Genomic DNA, 18,645 nt, shown 5'->3' with positions numbered 1-18,645 from the left:
TGTTCATTCTCATGCATTTCTGAAGCGGGTGGAAAGAGGTCACCGTGACATTAATCTGACGACATCACAGAAGGAATCTGACCACGCCCACCAAAATCAGTGAAGGCTCCCAAAAAAATCACTGAAGTTAGGAACATAAACAACACAGTAAGGACAACAACACATGAATATCATGAGCAACAAATTCACATCACAAGTCACCCTAAACCAAATACCACACTACACATGATGTGAACATGTCGAAAAAACAGGCAAGTGATGTCGTCTGTCTTTGCAGTTACAAGAACAAGTGATGACTAATGACGTATCCATAAATAAAGGAGAGACACTATAAAATAGCTCTTCTTTTTTCCCCCATCTGATGCAAATGCCCCTGGAAGAAACACTGCAGCAGTTCGATGCAAAGCCCATCACAGATTCTTGTCGTGCCACAGTTTACCGGACCAATTGCCATCCAACTGTCTGCTGGTCACAACCAAGATTTTACGAAATCGCTTTCACAAGCCCCTGAGCTTCAATCTTGCAAACCTGTCGACAAAAAAACACAGATCAGATCATATGTTATTTCACTTTACCAAAACCTTTTATCAACCGTCATGGGACATACTTATTCGCAAATGTTTTTTGAAGTACACAAAGCAACAGAAACTAGCAAATCACAAATCAAACAGGATATTAACAAGGCAGGCTTTCCTTATAATTTTTACGAATAAAATAAGAGCAAAAACTGGCTGGACAATATGGCTGTTCTGAAAATAACCAAAGGCTCTAGATTTACTCTAAGAAATGTTTGCCATGTGGTTGATATGGCAAATTAACAGCAACATATTAAAACCGGCATCATTGTCAATAGTTTGATGTTTTTCTAATCTTCAAGTACTAGAAAGTGAAAATATTTGTGGTTATTCTATTTAGATGTGCACAAGCACTCTAACTTCCTCCCAAAACATCTGTGCTACCATTTCTGGCATGGACATGATTATAGCTAATTGCGACTTGATTGAGCATACAAATGTCAAAAGTAATTTAAAGTTTAAACTTCAGCCTAGGGGCAAACAATAGGGCATCAGACGCAGACGGTCAAGCATTCGAGATTTGGAAATTGATTCATTCTCAAAATTGATTCAACGATTCTGACATCATTTTAAAACCAGCATGCAAACCCTTGATAATAATTTCATTAATAATGTTCTCAAACTTTATAGATATCAAAATTTCCCACAATGAAATCTAAATAAACATAATTTGACATGATATCCCAACAAGTTTTTGCTTTTTTTTAAGATACAGGGATAAAATGTCAGCATATAACATATTGGGCGAGGCATAAGCATGTAAACCTTGGCATACACTAATGAATATTGAACACCAATCAGTTAAACTATATCCAGGCATATCTGCATATGAAAAATTGATGTTTACAGAAAGAATGATTGAAGAAGTAATCTGCAATGGAAAATGCCTAACTATGTTTCAGTGTATATATTTTGATAGACATCATAAAGAAATCTATCTTTTCTTCATAAATAAAATTGAACTTTACAGATTAAATAGTCCAATAAATTCAATTTGAATGGAGATAGCAAAGGGAGAGCATAACATATAATAATATCACCTGATTCAAGTTCTTGATGATTACTCATCTGCTGCCTCCTCTGAATCTGAGAGCGGTAGCAGTGTGCTAATTCCAATAACATGTCCATTCAGGCATACAAAATACTCCACAGAATCATCATAAGCACCCAGCCTAGCGGAAGCACTTCTCGGAATCATATTCTCCTGGAACATGTTCCATAGCTTGGCCTTACAATAAGGGCACAACTCCCTTGGATGAAACCTAGCCCGCTTCTCAATCAACATCTTCTTTACCCTTGAGGTGGCGAATGACTTAAAGATACCTCGAAAGAAACCCAAGTCGCCTTCTTCACCCTGATCAAGATGCTCGCATGGATCTGACACATACAGGACGTCTGACTTACATGGCAGAGGCAGGAAACTCTTGCCTGCAGTCCTCGAGAAGCGCGTCCTGAACACGAAATGGCCCGGTACATGAATGTTGTTAAAAAGCCCCCCTTTTGTGCATCCATTGCAGTAGATAAGCAGCTTCCCGAGCGCTTTCCAGTTTCCATCAACAATGTGGCTGCCACCTGAATGCAAGTCCAGCATCATCTTCGGCGCCCTTGCATGACAGAACTCCTTCCACAGCACCTGCTTGGCAACCTCATCAAACCACTTGCACACGCATGAGAGGATAGCTATCAGCCTTGGGTTCCAGTTCATGTGGCGGAAGACGAGGAAGAGGGCATCCTCACTGAGATGGCCCTTGGTGCAGACGCAGCTCGCCGAATGTGTGCAGCGGTGTTGTTTCACCACCAACACCATTTCCAGAAATCAAATCACTCCAACAACAACGTGCGCCTTCTCATACCTCCTTCAATCCTGTTTTACAGAAGTGTCTCAGTTCCATGTATACCAATCGATCACTACCACTATAAAAACAAATCGACTAAAGTTTAAATTGAACTGTTTCGACATTTCTAATTGACTGGTAGCCAGCAATACCAACTTTTAAAGGTACAAACGAACAACAAATTAATTTGCCGTTTTATAGTTCAGAAATCTAAGAAACAAATTCCTGTAGCAAACGTGACAAAATTACCCCATAGACAAGCTCGAGCAAATAGCATCAAATTGTTCCTAGTACGTACCCCAAGAACGAATACATCCCAAACGGAAAACCAAATGCCGCATAAGAAACCTAGAGGCCAGACCGCTGCCGAGAAACCGAACAGCTACGCTCAATCAGTGAGAGCAGGTGGGGGCACGCGCCCGTTCGCCGCGCGCGCGGGGTTCTCCGGCCACGCATGGATCGAAAGCTCCTCAACCGAGCTGTACCCAGGCGCGATTCTTCGCTAGCGGCACGGGATGACCGCTGCCCGAGGTCGAGCTCCTCTCATCTCGGCATTATCCGCCCGACGAGAGTGCGAGACGGGGGGGCTCGCGGCCGAGCAAGCGAGCGAGCACGGGGGCAGCAATGGACTCGCGCAGCGCATCCATTTCAGCGGAAGACACAGAGCGACGGCGAGCCGAGCCGAGCCTTACCTGGCACGACGCCGCGGGGCCTGCCGCCGCCGGAGCTGGGCGAGGAGCCGCCGTCGCCGTCGCCGTCGCCGTCTCCGTCGCCGTCTCCCGCGCGGTCCCTGCTCCGGTCGCCGGCGTGGAGGGTCGAGACCGAGACGGGGCGGGATCGATGGGAGGGTGGGGATCGGAATCATCGGGTCGGATCGAGCCGCACCAGATAGCCACCAAACGGGTGCGTGCGCCGCGCGGAGGGCAGGGTTAGGGGCAGAACCGACCATTCGCCCGGGGCCGTGACGGGGCAGGTCCAGCTGGCGGAGTCTGGACGCGGGGACGGGACGGGAGGAGGCGACCGGACGGGGCGCGGAATGACGCTACTGCCCCTGGGCCAGTCGGCGTCCGACTTGGTGCGATGAGGCCGACACCGGCGGGGCGCGGCCGGCAGGGGCATTTTGGGGAGGCCGGGGTTAAAAAAACTGAGGCGTCAAAGAAAAGGAGGAACCGCGCGTGGCCGCGAATAACTCCAGGTGGAGCCGCCTCGGGATACGGGGAAGGAGCGGCGTGAGGCGCGTGGATTTCCGGAGTTTTATATTAGCCGTTAATTATGTCCGGTTTAATCGGGTTGGACGGTGGGATCGTACGGCCCGAGCGTGGGCCGCAGGTCAGTTGGACAATGTATCCATCGCAATTTACGTGATCACATTGTATATTCCCAAAAAAATGGTGGCCATGAAATCTCTGTGCATGAATGCAAATATCAGGGACGATGGCCAAGAGCCCAAGACCCTCGTCGTTTAGTTCTGAATCCACATCACTGGCGCAAGTTTTTTTCATAGTTTCGATGTCTTTTACCGTCAGTAATTTTCATCCACTCATATATAAGCCGTTCGATTTGCATGTGTTATATAAGCCGTTCGATTTGCACATGATCGTGTTTGCATAAAACTCCAGAGAACAGTGTCTTTCAGCAATTATTACAACGTACGACCCGCACCAAATTTCCTGGCATGCCCACGGGCAAGTTGTTCGCCTGCTGCGATCACCCCCTGCCAGGCAGTCAGGCAAGCGAACAATAGAGTACAGCCCACTTGACCACTTGAACCGTCAGCTTGCCAATTTGCGCTCGACCCCCAACCCCAAGGGCCCATCTCCCTCTCATCGATCGCTTTCCTGTGGAAGTTCGGTGGCGAAATTGAAGACGCATTCCACCGTAACCAGTTGCAGGCATGGCACAGTACTCGCAAGTTGCATTGCTTTGCGTTACGAATGCACCATCCTCGCGGAAACAAAGTTAAGTTCTTTTACACTGCACCTTCGTCTTACTACCTTATCAAGTATCAACTCTCAAGAAGTTTATACCGGGTTCCAGTCCTAACCGTCAGTAAAATGGTGCATTTCCAACATTCCTTAAGGATTCCGAGTGGAAAGGTATCGAGCTTGATCCTAACATATACAAGCACAGTTAACGTCTATTTTGGGAGAAAAATCAACGTCACTCGAAAACCGTGTGCGTAACTGTCAACAGTCTGCACAATGGTTGGGTTTGGGTCATATTCTTGCCCGCAATCCTGTGGGAATCGTCGTCTTGAATCTCTCGAAGACCAAGTAGCCCAACGGTGCTCTCCAAGAAAAATAGCTTCAGACAAAGTTCAGAAAATCGTAGTTCTGATTACTGTGTGCAACATACAAAAATAGTTTTAAGAAATGAACATTGAACGTATAAAAAATGATTAAACAAACTAAGCTGCCTTAAATGGTAAAAACTCACCAGCTGGTTTGTCGTTAGAAAAACGCACAGGATAAGCCAACATCTGATTGCCAAACAAATCACCCAGCTTGATCACCTGCGCTACGCCATAAGTCTGCGTCAAGATGTTCTCAAAGTCTGGCCATAAAATTTTCCGCCTTCCTTTTAGCATATTCATGAACTATGGTAGCTGTGCTTTCCCTATGTCGCATATAGAATTCAGCAAGCAATATTCTATTTTCTTCTGGTAACAGATCACCGTGATGACCCTGAAAAAACACCAAACATAAGATGGTGACACTTCACAGTTAGCTTACAAACATAACTTAATCAGCAATTTCCTCACTTGGAGGTAAATTTAACGGACAACATATATGGATTGCAGAGTAAATAAAAAGAGAGACAAATTCTAGTATGATAGCTCAAGAGAGGCAACCCATATGGTTTATTTATTTATTTATTGGGGGTGGGAGATCCATTCAGATCACTGACCATTTAAACCATCTATTAAAAAGGTCAGATTGGCAAATTGCCACATATACATACTAAATTTGGTAATTTTGATTCGTAGTGATTCTAGTATGATAGCTTAAGATATGCAGATTATTGATTTTAGTATTTTACACGTACAAGCAAGTATGACAGTTTATGAGATAAGACCTATCCATATCTGGCTCTGACAAACTCTTAAGGCTACTCTCCACAAGATTCAAGCTCATATTAAACAACCTAATGAGGCTTAGAATTTAATCCGGAAGGCAAGTGACTGTTTGGCATAAATTTAAGCAAAGGTGAAAGAGCCCCTAGCTCTATGACCACTATCCTTGTAAATTGTGGTTTCCATAAAATTCAAAGAGAAAATAACAAGAATAGTTGTTTTCTCTTGGCTGAAGGCTAGAAGTCCCATTACCTACCATATGATGACAGATGGGATTTCAATATATGGGTTGGGGTTATCATGTCCTTCTATAAGGTATGATGACATCTAGAACAAAGAAAGTGAACTTACAAGGCGGGAAAATCTATCACAAACAGCATGGTGCATCAGGATTCCAGCTGCAACAGATACATTAAATGAATCCACCATGCCTTTCATAGGAACACTACAGTGCAAGTCAGACAACTCTAGAGCATCGTCACTTATACCCCTGGCATCAAAGAATTAGTTAATACCCAAAAATAATTGTATGATGAAATATTAATGTATCAGCTGATCCACAAATATCATGATGGAAAAGAAATGCCTAAACTAGTGTGACATTTTTTCTATTTTGTGCAGAACTTTTTGAGGCAGAAGGTCATCAACCCCTCTCCACAATGAGGTACTTGGTAACACTAGCAAATATAAATTTCCTGGTTTTCTGGCCTGAAACTTCAAGGGCATAATACAGAACATGTACAAGATATGCAGTATCTCATTCATCGCACTACAGCTATCTATTCACGGAGGAACGTATGCTACTCCTTTTGCAAGAAGAGAGAGACTGAAATACCACATCGCAAAGCTAGTAAGCAGATCCGCGGATCTTTTTTTATACCAGAAAATGCCTTGAGAAAGAAAAGGATAGAAAAATAGAACAGAAAGCGCGACCTAATAACCATTTACTTCATCAAGTATTTCTAAATGCAGCGTAACTTCAATAAAAGATACATGTCTGGATAGCAGGAACAACCCCTACCTTAGCTCATTGCCCACAACAATAGCCGTTGGTTGAGACCAATCCATGTCATACACACAAACCTAAGAAAAATTCTAAACATAATTATTCCTTCAACCATATTACTAATATCAGTGGATAACAAATCATCTTTCAGTAAGAAAAGTTAAATCTTGATGAATGGTGAACAGCTGAAACATATATATAATCAATTTCACTACAAAATCCATTTGTGATCCACATAAATTTATATTCTGGGTATCCTCAAATAGATCATAATGATCAAATTCAAACATACCAACAGTACAGTGCTTGACCGCAAATTTTCTTTTTCTTAATAAATGCATGCTGTCTCTATAAATCACTGAACATGTTATTGTCCCTGTTTGTTCAAAATAATTGCAGCTTTCCACTGAAAGCAACAGATGATTGTGAATTGAATGATACACAGTGTATGGACTTCATGTAGAATTGTGGATCATAGATTTCCTAACCGCAACAAGTACTCATCTTCCAAGGAAACCAATAGATAAGATGCAGAAGAGTGAAAATACCAAGTCATTAAGTAGAAGAGTGAAAAAAAAAATACCGAATCAGTTCCCAAACAAGTGGTTGCAATGCGATAACCACGTTTTTTTAATGCACTGAAACATTCTGCAGGAGAGTTCCATATCTCTATGTCAAGCCATTTTTCAGCACCCATGCTGACATGCCTGTTGTCTCTATACCTGCAAAAGTAAAGACGCATTTGATTTGGATGGGGAACAACAATTTCCTCGAGCAACACATACCATTTTCAAAATGTGAGGTGAAATTTATGAATTTTCACCCATACAATGTCTAATTTAACGACTTCTTGATATATATGCTAAAAAATTATAAATAAAGCAACAAAATCCATGTAAAAGTAAAACACTAAATAATAGTCCCCAAAAGATCTCTATCATTGGGCCATTTTTCTCACATTCGTGACTCACCCATGTTAAAAACTAATTTGTGAAAGTGCCGATACAATATCCAATCTGGCAACTTTAAGTATGCATATCCTTCCATGTATATTGCATTGCCTTCCAATCATTTTTCCAACCATCATGCAGTCCAAGCTCATTTAATAGTGTAAACCAAAATGCACAAGCCCAAACATACCTATCAACTACCTGGCACCACAAAATAGAGTAGGCAAATATCATCAAGTATTAGTGTATTACTGTATTATGCAAACTACTCGTTTGGAAGCACGGGAAAGTTAGTTGATAATAGGTCAAACTCTATGTGGAAAATGTGCCATTATGCACTCTATGGATCAACAGCCGATAATCTCTTCATGGGATTGCCGATTGCACCAAACTCGTCCCATTCAAACTATGTCCTAAAGATGCATTGATTCTCCCAGATCACTCACAGTTTCGGTTTGATCAAGTAACTCTAACAGCTAGTGGTAACTGTTAAGTAATAACTGTACACGAGTAACCCCTAAAGTCTCCCCACTCACGAACGACAATGTTACCGAAGTGATATGTAGCATTTCGTTTTCACTCTTCACCTCTGCACCTTTTGCTGCTGTCGCAGGAGATGACGTGCACGGACTGCACGCCGAGCGCGTCGGCTGAGCGGAACGCGGCCGAGACGTTGCCGAAGTCGGAGAGGCCCTCCACCACGAGACAAACAGCGTAGCTCCGGTTGTCGACGGCGTGCCGGATCCGGTCCCTCCGCGGCTCGAGGATGTATGGCTCCAGCACCTCCACCACCTCCCGGCTGGACAGCTCGGCGCCCCCCACCGCGGGGCGGAACGCGTCCAGGTAAGGGAACCACCTCCTCCGCCCCCCGGGCCCCGCCGGCCCGGGAACCGCGTCGTCGTCGGCCCGGCGCTGCAGCTTCATGAGGCGGTCGGTCCGGCCACGCGGGGCGCCGGGGGCGGAGGCGGACGGGGGGCGAGGGTGGAGGAGCTGCTCGACGGTGTCGACGCCGTCCTCGTCATCGGCGGCGGCGGAGGAGGAGGAGGTGGAGAGAGGGGAGGCGCGGGCGCGAGGGCCGAGGAGGCGGGGGAGGGGAGGAGCCGTTGGGGCTCTGCGGGGCCGCGGGAAGGAGGCGAAGGCGGTGGACGCGAGCGAGGAGACGGATAGCGTCCTGGTCGCCATTGCTGCGCTGCGCTCGTCTGAAGGTTTTGGGCTGGGGCTTTGGGGTTTCAGATTCGTGGGAAGGCGCTGAGCTTGTCGGAGCCGAAGCGAGAGCAGAGTTTGTGCAAGCGGGGGTCAGCTGCGATACTCCGAGTCTGCGAGTCCTGGGCCTCTTTTCGGTTTGTGCGGTACGGCCAGGCCCACATCCCGCTAAAAATCAGTTCCTTGCTTTCGACGCAACAGAGACTCCGGCCCACCATCTATCGAGGCAGGCCGCCACCAACCAAAGCAGGCCCATGTTACGCGCACACTCCCTAAGCATCGCGCTCTTGTCCACCTTGACCGCTGCCGCGCCGCGCCTCAATCGCGCAATGCCATGCCAGCGGTCGACTGGGCTGGCACCACGGCGGCCATGGCGCCTTTCGCTGCCTCGCCACACGAGCGCCCCCCCGGCCCGATGGCGGCGGCGATGCCGATGCCAACCAAGACCGCGCACGCATGTGCCGCTGATTGAGACGACGGCGGGGGGATACCGGGCAAGGGAACAGCCGAACAGGGGAGCCGGTTCGCGGCGACACAGATCGCGACCGGCAACTGCTGCTATCTAATCCAGCCCGTGTTCGCCACACACGCATGTGCGGTCGCCGGACGCACCCGCGGCCGGCCAACCACCCGGCCGGCGGCGGCGGCGGTCGATCCGATCCAACAATCATTCCCGCCTCGATTTCCCCGGATCTGAAAGCGGAGCCGCATGATCACGCCAATCATACGAACGATCAAGAGACCGCTGCCTGATGATACCGATGGTTACGTATACAGTGCTCGATTAGTTTATCCAAGATGCTGCATCTAATTAGCGCATTTTGCCAGGCGCAAGCGCCAAACGAGAAGGGCACGGCTGCACGTGGCGATACCGAGCTCCGAGCTGTCCGGCGGCGCTGTAAACTGAATCGCCACCGAATTCCGTCGGGTTCCGATCAAGCCGCCGAGAGCATCACACTCTGGTAGCGTAGACTGGAAATCGTAGTTTAGCTGCCCGTACGCTCACCAACCCTGACAGCGGAAAAGGAGAGGCGTCCAGGTGCGGCGCGGTGGCAGGCTAGCTAGCAAGTCAGAGCACGGGGTTGAAGTTGAACTGAATTGACACGGGCCCGGGAACGAAATTGCCGCACAAATACACCCTGCGCGCGAGTGTGATCGTGATGTGCCTGCACACACCATAATCATGATAAGATCCCGCCTGAGTTTTCCAAGAGATTTCCTTGGCTTTCAATTCGTTTTTCCAAACGAGTTTTCTGCGGGTGATAAAGGTGCTTCTGAAGGTGACACGGCGCACGCGCGAGCTCACAGAATTTGGAGCTTGAAGTACTAAATTCAATCCCAACGAACAGCAAGTAAAATAGAACTCGCATTTTAATACATGCTTCTTACTGATTGTTTCTTTGGTTCGAATGACTTCAACACAAGAAACAATATGAGCCCGTGCCTGACATTTCCGAGCGAATGGAAGTTTCAAAACGAGTTTCGTGGGCTGGTGGGTACTGACGAGAGTGACACGCCGGGCCGTACGCACGTACGCGCGTGACAACTCGACCGAAGCAAGCAGTAGTGAGTTCAACCCCAACAACTGATAGTCAAACTAGAGATCGCGGAGGGCGATCGTTCAAAGAAAATTTAGCAAACGATATCTCGAATTTAATTTCGGGCGAGAAAAAATATTTTTTTGCAGGTGTCATTCAAGAAGCACCATGTCGGCGAAAAGAAAAGAATCAACGGGCGCCGGGAGTTGTCCCCATTTCTTGTGAACGAATCAGAGCATATAGAATTCAGTTGCTTCCGCTTTTGAGCTACGATCCCTCGGAAAAAATATCTGCGGCTCTGACCCATGGCACCAGATGGACAAAAAAATTCTGCTGCTCGTTAAATTACTTGGCGCGTAAGGCAAAGATCTAGATCAGATATGCTTGTCTCACGTAACACCAGCTGAGAAAAGATCTCTGATTTCTTACCACCATCACGCTACTGAACTAGTCTATCGCTACAAAACAATTTTTGCATGCTAATGGCACGTTGAAATAGAATAATTCTAGACCGCTAAGATAAAAAAATTCACGGAAACATGAGCTAGCTAGGTCAAGACCTCTGGCGATAGGAAACCAGCACTACCGCATCGCTCTGGTCCTGTTCAAGCCTTTTATCATGAGCTGCGGGTGGGAAGATTCGCCAAGCCCCAGCCGTCAACTCTCCAAAAGCTAAGGTCGTGCGCGAAGCTTTGACCCCGAATCGTACTCGTACATGGCGCGGCTGATGAGGACTCGCAAAATGCAGGAACGCATGGTGCGAGTGCGAGCAGAGCCCACCAAAAGGGGGGCGCGCGCACGCACTCATGACTCCCGTGTAGGCAGAGGCATCTTCAAAGTGGACCCTGCTCCCCGTTCATACTGATCGCCATCATCTTGCCATGATGCATGTCCAGGATTTCACTTCTCCACTCATGGGTCTCCAAGCTCGACGTTGTGCTATACTACTTGCTCTCTTTTTTTTACCTCTCCTTTCTCCGGCTACGAGCTCAATCCAAATTAACAGGGCACACGTCCACAGGACAGCGAGCGCGTCCCCGTGAGAAAGAGCTCTCGGATCTCCGACCTCCCGCGGTCAAAGCATTGTTTATGAGACCACGCGCTCATCCCGCACGGGATGACGGATCCAACCCGTCGTCGACCGGGCGCGGCGCGCGGGCGGGAACATTCCTCCGGTGGCCGGTGGCCTGACGCCACCCCGTCTTGTCGGCGTGCCCCACTGGCCTTTCTGGTATCCTGTTGGGCGTCGGCATCATCGCGTCTAGAAGCTTCACCGCGGGGTTGGGTTGGAATCTGGTGGATTGGTATGGTGCCCTCCGATCGAGTGCGGGCGGGCGCACGCCTACCAGGCTACCGCACACACGCGCATGCCGCGGCGGAGGCGTGCGCGCCTGCCCCCCTTCTTCCCCCCCGGCCCGGTTCGGAGTAGTTTGGACGCGAGACAGCCGCGGCAAAGCAGTCACCATCCAGTCGCCTTGGAGTACGGCGTCGTCAACATGGGCGGCGGCTGCCTTCACTTACCTGAAAAGCAAGGAAGATACCCATCACATTTTTTTTCTGGACGAAAATCACACGTATAATTTCGAAGTCGGAACCTTTGTTATGGTAAGACGACATGTAACTCCCCTTCAGCTAGCGTCACTGTCGAGGTGTTTTCGCGACCGCGGTGATTAGAAACACCACTGGTTCTTTTCCTTGCGGTTGAATATTCCAACTTGGGATTTTACAAAGCGTGATTAACCACACATGATGGCGACAAGTCAAGGCCTCATTCGGAAACAAAGCCACGAGGCAAATTCAAAGACCACAACCCCGAGCAACCCTCTCTCGTGTGCGGTGTGCCCCCTGTGCGGTCAGCATTAGCAATTAAAAAAGTTGGAAACCCCTAACCCAATCCACAATTCCATCTCTTCTGACGAGACGCAGCGCTGTGGCTCCCAGTAAACGCAGGGAAGGGATTCAAAGGCCGGGACCGGGAGCAACAGCGACAGGGCAGTAGCTGGCGTGCTCGCCGTCTCCCACATGCGGGCCTTGAGCCACTAGATAACTTGTGATCAGAGTCGAAGATTTCGTTTCTTATTTGCTGCTTACTTCATCTGTCCGTGAACAAAGTGGAAAGGGAAAGAGAAGCGGAAGGCTAGCTGCAGGGCAAGGAGTAGCCAGTAGAGCAAGACGAAGAGAGAAGCAGCAGCGGGCGCATGCGGAGGCTGCGCGCCGCTCGGCCCGTCGTCCCCGTCGCCGGTGCTTCCGATTCGCGGGGGTTTCTTCCATGATTCGGGAAGCAAGGCCATGTCTCCCCTGCTCCTCGGATTCCTCGGCTTACTCCTCGTCGCAGGTTAGGATTCCCTGACCCCTGTTCCGTCTCTTGAATTGCTCTGTTCTTGGCGTGGGAACTGAATTGCGCGAGTAACCGTGGCTATCGTGTGTCGTCTTGAAGGTGAGGTGGTGGTGATAGCCGGAGCGCAGGGAGGAGCCGGTAGCGCCGGCGGCGACAGGGATGTGCTCGTCGAGCTCAAGCGCTTCCTGCAGGAGAACAACAGGGTGAACCGCGGCGCCTACGACACGTGGTCAGAATCGGATGCGTCGCCGTGCGGGTGGCATGGCGTGGGCTGCGACGCCGCCGGCCGCGTCGCGTCGCTTGACCTGTCCCGCGCGAGCATCTCCGGCCCGGCGTTCGGCAACTTCTCGCGGCTGCCCGCGCTCGCCAGCCTCGACCTCTCCGACAACACCATCAGCGGCGCCGGCGACATCGGCCAATGCCGCGGCCTCGTGCACCTCAACATCTCCCACAACCTCATCAACGGCTCGCTGGACATCTCCGGCCTGACAATGCTGCAGACGCTCGACGTGTCGGGGAACCGCCTCGTGGGCGGCATCGCGGCGAACTTCACGGCGATCTGCGCCGACCTGGCCGTCTTCAACGTCTCCACCAATCGGCTCACCGGCAATATCACCGGCATGTTCGACGGCTGCGCCAGGCTCGAGTACGTCGACCTCAGCTCCAACAACTTCACCGGCGAGCTGTGGCCGGGCATCACGAGGTTCAGGCAGTTCAACGCCGCCGAGAATAATCTGACCGGGAGCGTCCCGCCGGCCACGTTCCCGGTCGGCTGCAAGCTCGAATCTTTGGACCTGTCAGCGAACAATCTGACTGGAAGCTTCCCGGACTCCATAGCCAAGTGTGGGAACCTGACGTACTTGTCGCTGTGGGGGAATGGCTTCAACGGCGTCATACCGGCCGGATTGGGGAACCTCACCGTGATCGAGACAATAATTCTCGGGAAGAACAGCTTCGACCGTCTTATACCGCCGGAGCTGACCAACTGCACTAAGCTTCAGTTCTTGGACATAAGCAAAAACATGTTTGGAGGGAACGTGCAAGACACCTTTGGCAGGTTTGCGAGCTTGAGGTACCTTGTGCTACACCACAACAACTACACCGGCGGCATCGTCACCTCCGGCGTGCTCCGGCTACCGCTGCTAGCCAGGCTCGACCTCAGCTTCAACGAGTTCTCCGGCGAGCTCCCTCCAGAGTTGGCCGACATGAAGAGCCTCAAGTACCTGATGCTTGCCCACAACCAATTCTCCGGAAGCATACCGCCGGCGTACGGCCGGCTCGCCGAGCTCCAGGCACTGGACCTGTCTTACAATCAGCTCTCCAGCGGGATACCGGAAACCGTGGGAAACCTGACGTCGCTTTTGTGGCTGATGCTCGCGGGGAACCAGCTCTCTGGACAGATTCCGCCGGAAATTGGCAAATGCACCAGCTTGCTCTGGCTGAACCTGGCCGACAACGAGTTGACCGGGAAGATCCCGCCGGAGATGGCAGCGATAGGGACTAACCCCGGCCCTACGTTCGCCAAGAACAGGAAAGATACAGCCGTGCTCGCCGGCTCCGGCGAGTGCCAAGCCATGAAGCGCTGGATCCCGGCGAGCTATCCCCCGTTCAGCTTCGTGTACTCGATCATGACGCGGGAGAACTGCCGCAGCATATGGGACCGGATCCTCAAGGGCTACGGCATCGTCCCCATCTGCACCAACTCTTCGTCGCCGGTGAGGTCCAACACGATCTCCGGATACGTGCAGCTGTCCGGTAACCGGCTGTCCGGAGAGATACCGCCAGAGATCGGGGCGATGCGGAACCTCAGCCTGCTCCACCTCGACAACAACCGGCTCACCGGGCGGCTGCCGCCAGAGATCAGCCGGCTTCCTCTCGTCGTGCTGAACGTCTCGCGGAACATCATCTCAGGCGCGATCCCGTCGGAGATCGGCCGCATTCGGTGCCTCGAGATGATGGACCTGTCCTACAACAACTTCTCCGGCGAGCTGCCGGGGAGCCTGAGCCAGCTCACGGAGCTGAACAGGTTCAACGTGTCCTACAACCCACTTCTTTACGGTAACGTCCCGACCACCGGCCAGTTCGGCACCTTCGACGAGCAGTCCTTCCTCGGCGACCCACTCATCTCATTCCCGCGTGGCGCCGGCAAGCAACCACCACCGGAAGCTGCGGATGCTCCCGCCGTTCGAGGACGCGGCATGTCTCCAAAAACCATTGCGGTGTGGTTCCTGTTCTCACTCCTCGTCGCCTTCGTCGCCGGCGCCTTGGTGTTTTTCATGGCAAATCTCCGCGCGCGGTTCCCCGTGGACCAGGAGCCGGACCCGGAGTCATTCTCGTGCGAGAACCCCAAGTGCGGCTCCGGCAAGTGCTCCTTGCAGCTGTCAACTTCGTCGCCGCCGTCCGGGTCATCGTCGTCGTCGTCCACCGGGTGCTCCTCCTCCACAGAGGGAGTGAAGGTGTTCCAGCTCTGCAAGACGGCGTTCAGCTACCGCGACATCGTGTCGGCCACGAGCAACTTCTCCGACGACCTGGTGATCGGGCGGGGCGGGTACGGCGTGGTCTACCGCGGCGTGCTCCCCGACGGCCGCACCGTGGCGGTGAAGAGGCTCGCGAGGCCGCGCGACGGCGACGGCGAGCGCGAGTTCCGCGCCGAGATGGAGGTGCTCGCTGACCGGATGGGGTCGGCGTGGCCGCACCCCAACCTCGTCACGCTCTACGGGTGGTGCCTGTCGGGCTCGGCCAAGATCCTCGTCTACGAGTACCTCGATGGCGGCAACCTGGAGGCGCTGATCCCCGACACGGCGGCGTTCGGGTGGGCGCGGCGGCTGGACACGGCGATCGGCGTGGCTCGGGCGCTCGTGTTCCTGCACCACGAGTGCCGCCCCGCGGTGGTGCACCGCGACGTGAAGGCCAGCAACGTGCTCCTGGACCGTGACGGGCGGGCCAAGGTGACGGACTTCGGGCTGGCTCGGGTGGTGCGCCCCGGCGACACGCACGTGAGCACGGTGGTGGCCGGGACGGTCGGGTACGTGGCCCCCGAGTACGGGCAGACGTGGCGCGCCACGACGAAGGGCGACGTGTACAGCTACGGCGTGCTCCTGATGGAGCTCGCCACGGGGCGGCGCGCCGTGGACGGCGGCGAGGAGGAGTGCCTGGTGGAGTGGGCACGGCGGATGGACAAGGAAGGGTGGCGGTCGAGGAAGGAGGCGGCGGCGGCCGGCGGCACCGTGTCGTGGGAGCTCCTGACGCTCGGCATGCGGTGCACGGCCGACGCGCCGCCGGAGCGGCCCGACATGCTGGAAGTGCTCGCCGCGCTGGTCGACGTCGCCAAGGCCGCCGGCGTGCGGCTCGACTTCACCTGACAACTTTGATCATTCTTCTTTCCCTGCACTTGTTCGTTCATAGATGTTTTTTATGCTTTAGTTAGTTTTCCGTTGGTTCATGATGTGAATAACAGAGGTAGGACACGAGAGGCAATTTTGGTTGTTTAGGAAAAGAAGAAGACGCGATCGTTGTACATTCTCACGCAGACAGCAACAAGAACCTGTTGATTGCAATGCAAAGCATCCTCTTCCTATCCTCTGATGTTATGTTACTCTTACACCTCGTATCCCAGGCGTGTGGCGACGGGGATTGGCAACGCCCCTTTCCTCGTATCTCTATCCATCTCGGGAAGGGAGCATTAGCATTCGATTCATCGCTTCCTCCGACCATGACGCTTCTGAATCTGATTCTGAACCTAAACACCAGTGAACCTCGTCACGCGCATATCGATGTCGTGCCGTGCAATCGAAGCGATACGGATACACGGTTAAAGATTTGAGTATTTGACATCCACGAGCGGTCAACTAGTTTTTTTTGTCACGCACGTGATGTGCCGAGAAACAATAGGATAACCTCGAAGTCGTTGGTATTGCACAAAACCGTTAGTAAAGCAAAAGCATATGCTCCTCCGTGGGCACGGGAAACCAAAGCTGAACAGGAGAAGATAAAAAAGCGTTCATGAATCATGATCGCCTCGCCGGCAACGACGAGTGGCAGCCTTCGCAATCGCAACGATCCGGTGGAAAAAGCACGGCAAAATAAACAATTTGATCCTGAACTTTGCACAAGGGTCAAGTTCATCTCTCAATTTTCAGATTAGATAATATAGTTCCTTAACTTTTATTTTTAGATCAAATTCATCCTTGTGCTGATGTAGTATTCTATGTTTGCATAAACTAATGAAAAAGTCCCTTTTACCCTTGGCTCATGTAGGTCAAACATGTATGTGCTCATACTCTCTTAATACATGCACACAACAATATGTTTTTTAAACTAACACAAAATATAGTTTGTAAAAAGTGTATCTACTCGTATTCTTTGAAGTCCTTCACGTGCTCATACAAATTTGATAGACAAAATATATGTACCCAAATATTTATATTTGTTTGGTATGTATACAACTTAATGTGTGCACGTATGCTCTAAAATCAACATATGCTTACATACGCTATACCATACTCCCTCGATAAATATATGTATCCTCGTATTTATTTTGGATCATACGTTATTATAATTCTAGAGGTGAAAATGACAAGAGAAAAGAGCCAAAGGTAAAAAGGACTTTTTCGTATTAGTTAATATATGGAGCCACATATCAATATAAGAACGAGTTTGATCTAAAAACGAAAATTGAGGAACTAAATTGATCAATCTGAAAGTTGAGGGACGAAGTCGACCCTTGTTGTAAAGTTTAGGAACCGAATTGCTTATTTTGCCAAAAAGCACCACACTGCAGAGTCCAGACTGACGGAGAACGCGTGCGTGCATGGTGAACCAGACGCTTTGCACGCTTTGCTTCGTTCGTTCCCCTTCAAATCGCTTTCAGACCTTTTACCGTCCCCCCCACGGTAACTAGCTAGACATCACCGAGGAAGCCGGCCGAGCCGTCCGTCCCCCACCGGCCACCGCTCCTTCGTCCATGGCTCGGGCTCCCGATGCTGCCGGCCGTCGTGCCGGCCGTTTCCAATCCATCCAAACCTGAGGCGCGCCAAAACCCACGAGCCGATGGCGACGGCGCCGGGCGATGCCTTGCGCCCACCCAATTTGCGCTTCGTTTTTCCCTGGTCCACGAAAGCGGCCGCGCGGGGGGCGCCAAGGGTAGTGCGCCGGTCCACCACGGCGCCGGGGCCCGCCGCCGGGAAAAGACAGGCACCAAGGCGCGGGTTGATTGGGGAGAACCAACCCAACAAACCTGCGGGCCTGCGGTGCCGAAAACGATGGCTTCGTCGCGCGTGGGGCACTCGACTGCCGTAGCGACTTCCAAGTTCCCCACCGTTCCGCAGCGTTGAGGCACACCGGAGGCGGGCAGGTTGTACGTTCGTGTGACTGCTCCGCGCGCTCCGCCCATGATCGCCGACCGCCGTTGGCCGGGCATTGCTGCCACTGCGGCTCGTGGGAAAGAAAAGAAGCATGTCTTCGTTAAGTAAGAAAATAGATGTGACAAGGAACATCCTAAAAAGAGGTAATGTGAGAAGTAGGAAGGATATTGGCCAAAAAGCTCTGTGCAAAATTCAGGTCAACCACTTCACCACTGACTGCTGAGCAAACTCCAGTTTTGCGCAAAATGGAGCCTGTCGATCTCATCAGCGGGTCTGGTGGAACTCTGAATGCGCCGCTGCAGATTTTTTTTAGAAACAGGGTTGGATTTCATTATCACAGTATTTACATCCAGCTCCTTTTGAAAAGGGTGCCTCTGATAAAAAGAAATATTACATAGAAGTTCAGAACAGGAGCACCCAACGATCCTCGTCGCTGACGACCGCCATTGCTGCTAGCCGAGCCTTCTCCATCTCCCGCAATGAAGAAGAACCTAAGATGAAACTCATGGCCGGAACCCAATCGACAAAAGGATCTTCGAAATCCATTAGAAGCACACTAGAAGCATACTGTTTTTCCGTTGAATGCGCCGATCAGTCCTCGCAATCACCGGGCTCGGTCGCCGGTTGCCTCACCGGCAACACCCAGTTGACAAGCGACAATCCTACAAGGGTAACCGAAGAACACCATCTCGGACACACGAGCAGGTGAACCACTTTGAAGGGATAAAATTCTGATATAACCAGAACTACCCTGAAGGGTCAAA

At 51.1% G+C, this 18,645-nt stretch overlaps 3 protein-coding genes across 4 annotated transcripts; 1 reads left to right on the top strand and 2 right to left on the bottom strand.

Annotated features, from left to right (window-relative positions):
• Window positions 1–148: 148 nt before the first annotated feature.
• LOC117843863 (EID1-like F-box protein 2) lies at window positions 149–3,262 on the bottom strand. The gene is made up of 3 exons (XM_034724606.2): window positions 3,103–3,262; window positions 1,616–2,439; window positions 149–528 (listed from the first exon to the last, which is right to left on the bottom strand). Exon 2 carries the CDS (start codon window positions 2,380–2,382, stop codon window positions 1,636–1,638), a length of 747 nt encoding a protein of 248 aa, XP_034580497.1. The 5' UTR covers window positions 2,383–2,439; window positions 3,103–3,262; the 3' UTR covers window positions 149–528; window positions 1,616–1,635.
• Window positions 3,263–4,313: 1,051 nt separating this feature from the next.
• Window positions 4,314–8,707, bottom strand: LOC117843860 (uncharacterized). Of its 2 annotated transcripts, none has more exons than XM_034724603.2 (6): window positions 8,035–8,707; window positions 7,073–7,211; window positions 6,505–6,566; window positions 5,835–5,973; window positions 4,847–5,094; window positions 4,314–4,750 (listed from the first exon to the last, which is right to left on the bottom strand). In XM_034724603.2, exons 1-5 carry the CDS (start codon window positions 8,619–8,621, stop codon window positions 4,957–4,959), a joined length of 1,065 nt encoding a protein of 354 aa, XP_034580494.1. In that variant the 5' UTR covers window positions 8,622–8,707; the 3' UTR covers window positions 4,314–4,750; window positions 4,847–4,956. The 2 variants fall into 2 exon arrangements, with proteins under 2 accessions (XP_034580494.1, XP_034580495.1); XM_034724604.2 differs by having other exon boundaries at window positions 4,314–4,714.
• A 3,324-nt stretch (window positions 8,708–12,031) lies between these two features.
• On the top strand, window positions 12,032–16,095 carry LOC117845091 (probable LRR receptor-like serine/threonine-protein kinase At1g74360). Its single transcript, XM_034725996.2, has 2 exons — window positions 12,032–12,515; window positions 12,618–16,095. The coding sequence occupies exons 1-2, from the start codon at window positions 12,470–12,472 to the stop codon at window positions 15,878–15,880; spliced, it is 3,309 nt and encodes a 1,102-aa protein (XP_034581887.1). The 5' UTR covers window positions 12,032–12,469; the 3' UTR covers window positions 15,881–16,095.
• Window positions 16,096–18,645: the final 2,550 nt, after the last annotated feature.

This window comes from Setaria viridis, chromosome 2 (assembly GCF_005286985.2).
Source record: "Setaria viridis chromosome 2, Setaria_viridis_v4.0, whole genome shotgun sequence".
Lineage (NCBI taxonomy): Eukaryota > Viridiplantae > Streptophyta > Magnoliopsida > Poales > Poaceae > Setaria > Setaria viridis.
The sequence above is the reverse complement of the archived record's forward strand: the minus strand, read 5'-3'. Positions and strand labels throughout refer to the sequence as shown.